The 10,635-nt window shown below is 32.1% G+C and overlaps 1 protein-coding gene across 1 annotated transcript in view; it reads left to right on the top strand.

The window, feature by feature from the left end:
• Positions 1-10,635, top strand: part of ZSWIM2 (zinc finger SWIM-type containing 2) — a 31,611-nt gene that overhangs the window by 1,742 nt on the left and 19,234 nt on the right. Inside the window, exons 3-4 of the mRNA XM_043577247.1 lie at positions 1,565-1,605; positions 7,065-7,275. Coding sequence (XP_043433182.1) covers positions 1,565-1,605; positions 7,065-7,275 — 252 coding nt within the window. The remainder of the gene's footprint in view (positions 1-1,564; positions 1,606-7,064; positions 7,276-10,635) is intronic.

Here is a 10,635-nt window from a genome sequence, read left to right as displayed (position 1 = left end):
CACTTTTTAAATTCTTACTATCTAAGAATCTTATGTACAAATGTGAAATCTAACTATAAAACAGAAAAAGAAAAACCTCCCTGATTCACATCAATAATAAATATGTTCTCACTATAGGATTTCTATTTGCTGTCAGTTAAAAATAAATTCCCAAATACATTTTTATTTTTATTCTTTCTACTGGGTGCATTGTTTGTTTTCTTTGTAAATGTAGTACAACAAACAAATCATTTAATACAAAAAATTCGTTATGTTTTTTAAATTTTTATTATTTTTATTATTTTCTTCAATTTCTTTAATGCTTATTTATTTTTGAGAGAGAGAGACAGAGTGCAAGCCGGGGAGGTACAGCGCGAGAAGGAGATGCAGAATCTGAAGGCTCTGGCTCTGAGCTGTCCAGCATAGAGCCAGACACGGGGCTCAAACCCACAAACTGTTAGATCATGACCTGAGCCAAAGTCGGCCACTCAACTGACTGAGTCACCCACGTGCCCCTCATTATTTTTTTAATTATGATATTTTCTAATGTATTATTTTTATTTTCAATAAGCATTTTACTATGAATCTTTTAAGATAGTAATTGGAGGGTAAAACAAATCTAACAAAAAATTGAGAGAAGAATATGTATCTCACATTTTGAATGCTTTTCTTTATAAGTTAAAAAAAAAAAAAAAGTATATACCTTCATTTCCAAAGCTTGTATTACGAAGTTTTTGTTGTTTTGTTTTGATCAGTTTTTATTGAGCATTCCTAACACAATTTACTCTAGTTAGCATAGAAGATATAAAATATGGTCCTTTAAAAACTTGCAGTTTGGTTTTATTATTAAAAACGGTAAATTATGTTTATTAAAATAGTTTTTTTTCCATTTTTTAATGCCAGCTTCCTCAGGGCAAGGGCCTTCTGTTCTGATTTCTATATAATGTTACTTGTTTTTTACAATATATTAACCAAACTAAATGGAAATATAATTCAAGTATATAATGTACTAAAGTATATTTAATATATTTAAGTAAGAATTTTTTATGTATTTTCAGCTTTTAAAAAAGTCATATTCCATTTCAATTGGCAATATTTGAAGTATTTTTTCTGTCATACATTCAAGTGGTATATGTAGGAAAACAGTATTGGTACTCTCCAGAAAATTACTCCATTTTCAGGACTAAGAAACTTCTAGGGAAGTTTAAAGGAATTACAATGAATATCTCATTCCTTTACTAACCTGTCTCTGTGAATAAATGTATGTTATAAAGAAATACATGGACTCTTTCTGGCAAATCTCTTTATTATAAATGTCTTTTATTTTCATTTATCATACTTTTTTCACATATGCTTACTTTAAAACATTTAACTACTGTTTTTGTATGAATTTTTAATTTTAATTTCAGTACAGTTAACATTTAACTACTTATCATTATAACAGAAAACTGATGAGAGTGTTAAGTATATTTATAACACCATCAGCAATATAAATTCTATAATGCTACTCCTAATATTAAAAGATATCATTTTAGGTTATATCATAAATAAATATTTCTTTTGGTTTTCCACCTGTGAATACTAGGGTCTTGTTGAAAAAATTCAAACTTCCAAGGAATCATGAATGTAAGTTGCATTTCTTCTTTAATTATTTTGAAGTTAACATATTTAATAATTTTTTTTAGACATATTCTAAATTTAAACAATTATTTTCCTAGACAATCTGACAACTATCTGTAGCTCAGTTTGTTGCATTTAAGACACTTGGAACATTTTTCTTCCTTAATAAAAAAATGTAACTTTATATGTCATTTCAAATTCAGGGGCACTTAATAAAAAAAGGGATGAAACAATGGCTAGTTATTCTGAAGGCAAAATTTCCTTCATGTGTGCTAAGCAAAGATTCACAGTGGTTTCTAGGCGTAAAATTATTTTAATTGTAAAAAAAATCAGAAATGTAATTTTTTAGATCACAGTAATAGTTGACATGGAACATAATTTCATTCAAAAATATCTACTAACTGAAATTTGTATGTAAAAAATATAAATACATGTTTTTAAGAGTAAAATAGTTTTTATGACAGTACTTAAATTGAGTTTAGAGTCAAGCATATAGGTATGTAACTTTAAGTTCTAGAGTCCTCAAAATTAAAAGAGAAAGAAATTAATTTTGTTATAGGTCATTTGGATTTATAGATTTTATTAAAAAGATATTGTCATTATGGTAATCACAGTAAACATTTAAAAGTTGTACTAGATAATAAATTAATATTAGTGTTTCACAGACACTTTTTTTTGTACTCTTCTCTCATATTACACATTCTCTTATCCACAGAGCACTATTTTCAGTTGCCTTCGGGGCAGCTCAGATTTGGAGGTCCCACAGGCATTTTAAATACCAAATTTCCCCCCCCCCATTTGTGCTCCCCTCTTGTATCCCCTACCTCATATATTGGCTTTCCTTTTTCTTTAGTCTCCAAAACTAGAAACCATAGGATTCTCCTTGATTTTTCTTCTCCCAATTTCCTCTCTCCTGTCTAAGGAGTCATTTCATAAATCCCGTTCATGTTACATCATACCTCCTTCTCAACGGTGTTTTCATCTCTCCATTCTCATTCTCACCTTTGTCCAACCTTCATCAGCCCTTCATAGTGTTCTAGAGCCTGTTTCTTTTCGGTGCCTGCACTTGGTTTCTTCCTTCTCCACATTGTAGACAAAAGGTTCTTTCTGGAATGTCACTTAGTTCTCTACTTCATCCTCTCTTCCAATCCCTTCATACACAATGATTGGGTTGTTTGATATTGTATACACTGTTTATTTCTCTATTTCTTCATTTTATCCACCTGAAGTTAAGTGCTCACGTCCTCTCCAAATCTTACTTGTTCTCTACACTGTTTTACATACCATTTTCACAAGCTTCCATACTAGTGCTGTCCAATAGAAATATAATGCAAGCCACATATGTAATTTTCTAGTAGCCATATTACAAAGAGTAAAAAGAAACAGGGAAAGTTAATTTTAATAATATATTTTAATTTAATCTAATACATTAAAATATTACCATATCAACATGTAATCAATATAAAAATATGCAATATTTTTGATACTGTCTTCAAAGTCTTAGTATTTTATACTTACAGAGCATCTCATCTAGACACTATATTTTCAATGGAAATATTTGATCTGCATTTAGATTTTATAAAATACTCAGTTGAAAAATAGATTCATGTAATACCTAAATTGTTACATATACATACTTACAAATTTTTCAGTAACTATATATTATGAGTTTTCAATTTAAATATAAGTGAAGCAAAATTGGAAATTTAGATTTTTAGTCACATGAACCATATTTCAAGTGCTCAGTAGTCACATGTGGCTAATGGCTACTCTTATTACAGTGCAGCTCTATACAACCAAATTCAACAAACATCTATTGTACTATGTATTAGCCAGGAGCCTCTGTTAGATACTTCTTTATGAATTGAAAAATGAATACTAACATTTGTGGAGTTTTTCATTTCCAAAAGTAGCAATTTCATATGGATTAACCTAATAGTTAATATTCTGTTATCCTTTTTATTTCTTAAAGGCAGAAACTGTGTCTTGTTCTTTTTATAAATATCAGCCTATGGTTGGGAATTTTTTTTAATGTTTTTTAATGTTTAATCCTAAATGTTAATTTTGAAAAATATATACTTCCTACAAAAATAAAAGATCTTTCATATCTCTATATTTAAAAGAAGTTTTGGTCAACATTGAGACAATCCTATTTGCACAAATATTCAAAAAAGTAGAAGTCTTAATCATCTTAAAATTTATCATGTAAATGAAAGCTAGAATGGGGGTGCCTGGCTGGCTTAGTCCATTGAGTAACCGACTTTGCCTCAGGTCATGCTCTCACGGTCCATTGGTTCAAGCTCTGTGTAGGGCTCTGTGCTGACAGCTCAGAGCCTGGAGCCTGCTTTGGATTCTTTGCCTCTCTCTCTTTCTCTGCCCCTCCCCTGCTTGCGCTCTCTCTCTCTCTCTCTCTCAGAAATAAATAAGCATAAGAAAAAAATTTTTAATGAAAGCTGGAACAAACATAGATGATTTAAATTAATTTAAAGAAAGCTATAAATGATTATTCATTTGGATTATGTGAGTGTTTTGAATATCATTCCTAGATCCTTCTAAAACAAATCAGGAAACAAATATTTGCGCTCTAGTGTTGCATATCAAAAACAATTGACTTTTATTTTTGAACATTTACAAAGATGATTACAAAGGAATTTTATTATAAAGACATCAGTTTTTGAACATGGAGCATTATTTTTCCCATCACCCAATAAATGTTTTCCAGCAAAACCTACATTTATCACCTAATAGTTTCTTCTAAAGATAATGTCTATTTTTTTTATAGTTTACTTTTTAATAGAGAGCTGAGGGACAAAATAGCTAAGAGTCAAAAACGTATCCTTCTCTTTGTTTTATAAACGTTGGCATTAGAGAAACTTTTAGTTTATCCAACTCCCCTCTCTTCTTTTATAAGGGAGATTCTAAAAGTTCCAATGCTAACAGTAGTCAAAACCCAAAGTATAAACTAGATTTTTTTCCCTCTTCTCCATTTTCTCTTTTTCTTTTTGTCTAGTAAATGCCATCCGTTCCTTTTTTTAATTAAATATTTACAAATAAATTAAGAACCATGTTTAAGAAAAAAATTTTTAAATTCCCACTACAAAGATACAATAAACTTTTTTGCTCCCATTTTCCTTTATTACTTTATATTTATGTATGTCTAATAGTGCATGGGAATTTTGTCCTCTGCTTTTATCACACATTGTTACTTTATACCCATTTTCAATGCTGTGTAATCTCTGTAATTAAAGTCATCAGTGGCTAAATATGGTATATCATAATTTACTTAACATTATTCTATTGTTAGGCATTTAATATATTTCTGTTTGTCATATTCTTTGTACATGAAGCTTTCTCTTCTTTCAATCATTTGTTTAGCCTAATGTCTCATTAATCAGATTTTGGAGTAAAAGTATTAAAATTTTTATGTCTGCCAACCAGATGTATTGCCAAATTGGTCTTAAAATACTTTTGCTGATTTGCAGTTTCAGCTACCTGTCAATTTTCTGCTAGGTTTGGTTTGAGATTCGTGTTTTAGGTACATATTATTACTTAAGCACATAATGAAAGACATGAACAGAATACTTAAGTCCCCAAAGAAAATAATTTAAAAATATGAAGAAATATTTTCAAATGTTAATAATATTTCTATAGTGTAGGGGGAAAAAAGGCTGTCCTACAGAACACAAAAAAATGCCAGCTACAAGGTTCATTGTAATCTGTTCGTTCCTGGCAAATTAAATAAATTTCCATTCTTCCATACATCTAACATACCCTTAGAAGGTCTAAAGTATCTTCATATAACTTTTTTAAATGCAAAAAGAAATGACATAAGGCAAACAAACAAAACATTTCATTGATTTACTATTGCTTATTCAATAGGTTTTATTCTGTGTCTGTGTATCATTCTTATTTTAACTAATTTTCTTTTATGTTAATGAAGTTGAACATCTTCCATTGCCCTCTGATAAGATTAGCTGTCTTGTTCTTCTCTATAAAAGAATATTCTTTCATAGTCTCATACATTAATTTTTTAAATTAATTTCAGAAGAGTTTGTTTCTGCCTTTCATTTTCCAATTCATGTTATACCACATAAGACATTTATGGCCAGCTCCTCTTATGAACTTTTATGTTTCAATAATTCTGCTGCCCTAGGAAATCTTTATTCCCAAAAGCACAGTTTTTGTTCTTCATTTTCCTCCCTGTCTTTTTTAGAGAGCAGATGTTGCTCTGTCTCTGTGACAAATAGCTCTCATCCTCCAAAGTAATGGTTAATTAAATTATGTTACCCTCTTACATTCCACCTGCCACCCCACCTCATGCAAGGAACAGAGATTTCTATATTGTTCTATGATGTTTTCAGTATTCTTAGTGTTTAATTTTGAAGTCTTTCCAGAAAAAATGAAGGTTTTATTATCTTGCAAGTATTTTAAAATTTATTAAATAATGTATTAAAGAATGTATAAAATGAATAGAATTCAAGAGGACCAATAACAGATGGCATTTAAATTATGGCATGTTAAGGAGAGAGAAAAGGAAAGGAGCCTGGGATGGAGAAAGGAATAAAGAATCTAGGATTCCCTGATCAAAACTAAATGTATTAGAAACGATTTCTTATAAGGAAAGTAGGATGGAGAAAATTCATAATTCAAAGAATGCACATCCCAAGATTATAAGCAACATAGTTCCAAATAGATTATTCAGAAGAATACTAACCAAATCTGTGAAAGATGTGGCTACCAAGACATTCTTGTAAAAACTGAAAACCAAGACAGGAGAGTAGTTACAATTGAGTCTTGCTCTCCTGTTATCTATTCATTCATTATTCATCTAACAAAGACTAATTTCACTAACTATTTCCCCTTTATGTATTTGTGTCCATTTCTTTTGGTGGTATGTTGATAAAATATTATTTATGGACAAATTGAACAGATTAAAATCTAAGACATGATTATAACACCAATCCAAGGATGAACACTGTCATATAATTAATGCAAAACCTTTACAATGCAACATTTACACTGACTCTTTTCAGTTATAAGAAAAAAAATATAATTTCCATTCATTTATTTTTATGTTTATTTATTTTTTAGGGAGAGAGAACAAGTCAGGGAGGGGCAGAGAGAGAGGGAGACACAGAATCTGAAGCAGCCTCCAGGCTCTGAGCTATCAGCACAGAGCCTGGCATGGGGCTCAAACCCATGAACTGTGAGGTCATGACCTGATTTGAAGTCAGATGCTTAACCAACTGAGCCACCCGGCACCTCCCATTCTTTTTATCAATGACTCTTTCTTGACCTTTTGGTTCTGAAAAAAAATACAAGAAGTGGTAAATCTCAGTGTAACAATTCAATCAAAACTGTGTTTCTGATATTTGAAATAAAATTCTAACTTTCAGCATAAGTTATTTACATTTCTGTATCTCTAATTTTGCCACTGAATTTTAATACTTTGGGATTCTTCATAGGTGCTTTGCAGTTAGGTCTTGTGGAAAGAGAAATCAGTGACTTGCTTCGAGGGATACATCGAGTTCAAACTCCACAACAAGGAACAAATGATGAAACTGTGCATATTGAAGAAGATGGGTACATTAAACAGAAGGAAATTGGATCAGATGATATCTGCTCTATTTGTCAAGAAGTACTTTTAGAGAAAAAACTTCCTGTCACATTTTGCAGGTGACATGTTTTTTCTTTATCTTTGTTATTGAAGTACAATTAAAATACATTATATTAGTTTCAGGTATACAGTATAATGATTCAGCAGTTCTGAGGAATATTTAGTACTCATTAAGATAAATGTACTCTTAATCTGCGTTATCTATTTCACCCATTCCCCTACTCACCTTCCCTCCGACAACCACCAGTATCTTTTCTGTATTTAAGAGTCTGGTATTTTGCTGATCTTTTTATTGTTGTTGTTCATTTGTTTTGTTTCTTAAATTTCACATGAGTGAAATCATATGGTATTTGTCTTTCTTTGGCTGATTTATTTCACTTAGGATTATACCATCTAGGTTAATCCATGTTGTTGCAAATGACAAGGTCTTATTCTTTTCTGTGGTTGAGTAATATTCCCTTGTGTGTGTGTATGACACCTTCTTTATCCATTCATTTGTTGATGGACACTTGGGTTGCTTTCACATCTTGGCTATTGTAAATATGCTGCAGTAAGCATAGGGGTACATATATCTTTTGAATCCATGTTTTTGTTTTCCTTCAGCAAATTACCTTTAGTGAAATTACTAAATCATGGTAATTCTATTTTTAATTTTTTGAAGAACCACCATACTGCTTTCCATAGTGGTTGCACCAGTTTGCATTTCCACCAACAGTGCATGAAGGTTCCTTTTTCTCCACATCCTTGCCAACACTTGTTATTTTTGGTGTTTTTTGTGTCAGCCATTCTGACAGGTTTAAGGTGATATCTCTTTGTGGTGTTGATATGCATTTCTCTGACGGTTTGTGATGCTGAGCATCTTTTCATGTCTATATCAACCATCTGTATGTCTGCCTTGGAATGTCAGTTCAAATCCTCTGCCCATTTTTTGATCAGATTATTTGGGGGTTTTTGGTGTTGAGTTATATAAGTTCTTTATATATTTTGGATATACCAAAATCAGATATATCACTTGAAAATATCTTCCCCCATTCAGTATGTTGCCTTTTGGATTTGTTGATGGTTTCCATTGCTGTGCAAAAGCTTTTAATTTTGATTAGTCCCAAATAGTTTAATTTTGATTTTGTTTTCCCTGACTGAGGAGACATATCTAGAAACATGATTCTATGGCTGCAGTCAAAAAAATTATTGCCTGTATTTTCTTTGGGGATTTTTATGGTTTTGGATCTCACTTTTCTTTAACATTTTAGAGTGAGAAAGGGAGAGCATGAGCAGGAGGAATGGGAGAGAGGAAGAGAGAGAATCCCAAGCAGGCTCCACATTTAGTACAGAGCCAAACACAGGGCTCGATCCCACAACCCTGAGATCATTATCTGAACCAAAATCAAGAATTGGATGCTCAACTGACTGAGCCACCCAGGCACCCCCAGGTCTTACATTTATATCTTTAATCCATTTTGAGCTGATTTTTGTGTGTGGTGTAAGAAAGTGGTCCAATTTTATTCTTTTTGCCTATAGCTATCTAGTTTTCCCAGAACCATTCATTGAAGAAACTGTCTTCTCCTCATTGTAAATTCTTGCCTTCTTTGTTGTAGATTAATTGACCATACAAGTGTGTGTTAATTTTGGGCCCTCTATTCTGTTCTGTTGATCTATGTGTCTATTTTTGTGCCAGTATTATACTGTTTTCAATTACTACAGCTTTATATATATCTTAAAACTTGGAATTTGAAGTGCCAGCTTTATTTTTCTTTCTCAAGCTGTCTTTGGCTATCTTTGAGGTTCCATACATATTTTAGGATTATTGGTTCTAGTTCTGCCAAAACTGTTGTTTGTCTTCTGATAGAAATTACATTGACTCTGTAGATTGCTTTGGGTAGTGTGGACATTTTCATAGTATTGATTCTTTCAGTCCTAGGGCATGGAATATCTTTCCATTTGTTGTCTCATCTTCAATTTCTTTCATCAATGTTTTATAGTTAGATTTATTCCTAAGTATTTTGTTCATTTTGATGCAATTATAAATGGGATTTTTTCTTTGTTTCTCTTTTTGCTACTTCATTATTAGTATACAGAAATGTAATAGATTTCTGTAAATTGATTTTGTATCCTGTGACCTTACTGAATTCATTTATTAGTTCTAGTGTTTTTTGGTGGTGTTTTAAAGGTTTACTATATATAGTATTCTGTGATTTGCAAATACTGAATGTTTTACTTCTTACTTACTAATTTGGATGCCATTTATTTATTTTAGCCTGGTTGCTGTGGCTAGGACTCTCAGTATTATATTTAATAAAAACAGTAGGAGCAGACACCCTTATCTTATTATGATCTTAAAGGAAAAGCTCTCAGTACTTCACTGCTGAGTATGATTTTAGTGTGGGTTTTTTATATATAGTCTTTATTATGTTGAGAAATGTTCCCTCTAAACCTACTTTGCTGAGAGTTTTTATCATGAATGGATGTGGTACTTTCTCAATGCTTTTTCTGCATCTGTTGAGATGATCATATGGTTTTTGTCCTTTCTCTTACTAATGTATCATGTTGATTGATTTTTGAAATTTTTCTAGGGATAGAGAGAGAGACAGAGGATGAGCAGGGGAGGGGCAGAGAGAGAGGGAGACACAGAATTTGAAGCAGGCTCCAGGCTCTGAGCTGTCAGCACAGAGCCCGACACGGGGCTCGAACCCACAAACCACAAGATCATGACCCAAGCCAAAGTCAGACGCTTAACCAACTTAGCCACCCAGGTGCCCCTGTTTTATTTATTTTTTAGAGAGAGACAGACAGAGACAGAGAATGAGCAGGGGAGGGGCAGAGAGAGGGAGACACAGAATCCAAAACAGGCTATCAGCACAGAGCCCAACACAGGGCTCGAACTCGTGAACCGCGAGATCATGACCTGAGTCGAAGTCAGAAGCCTAACTGATTGAGCCACCCAGGCACCCCTCCTTCTTCATTTCTGATTTTATTTATTTGAGTCCTCTCTCATTTTCTCTTGATGAGTCTGATAAAAGGTTTATCAATTTTATTGATTTTTTCAAAGAACCAGCTACTGGTTTCATTGATCTCTTCTATTGTTGGGGGGCGGGAGTTGTCTCTATTTCATTCATTTCTACTTTAATTTTTATTATTTCCTTCCTTCTACTGGCTTTGGGCTATGTTCTTTTTCTAGCTCCTTTAGGTATAAGGTTAGGTTGTTTATTAGAGATCTTTCTTGCTTCTTGAGGTATATCTGTATTGCTATAAATTTCTCTCTTTGATCAGATTTTGCTGCATCCCAAAGATTTGGACCATTGTGTTTTCTTTTTTAGTTGTCTCCATGTATTTTGATTTCCTCTTATTTTTTTGATTAACCCATTCATTGTTTAGTAGCATGTTATTTAGCCTCCATATATTTGCATTCTGTTTGATTTCTA

The sequence above is a fragment of the Prionailurus bengalensis genome, chromosome C1 (assembly GCF_016509475.1).
Source record: "Prionailurus bengalensis isolate Pbe53 chromosome C1, Fcat_Pben_1.1_paternal_pri, whole genome shotgun sequence".
Taxonomy (NCBI): Eukaryota; Metazoa; Chordata; class Mammalia; order Carnivora; family Felidae; genus Prionailurus; species Prionailurus bengalensis.
The sequence above is the reverse complement of the archived record's forward strand: the minus strand, read 5'-3'. Positions and strand labels throughout refer to the sequence as shown.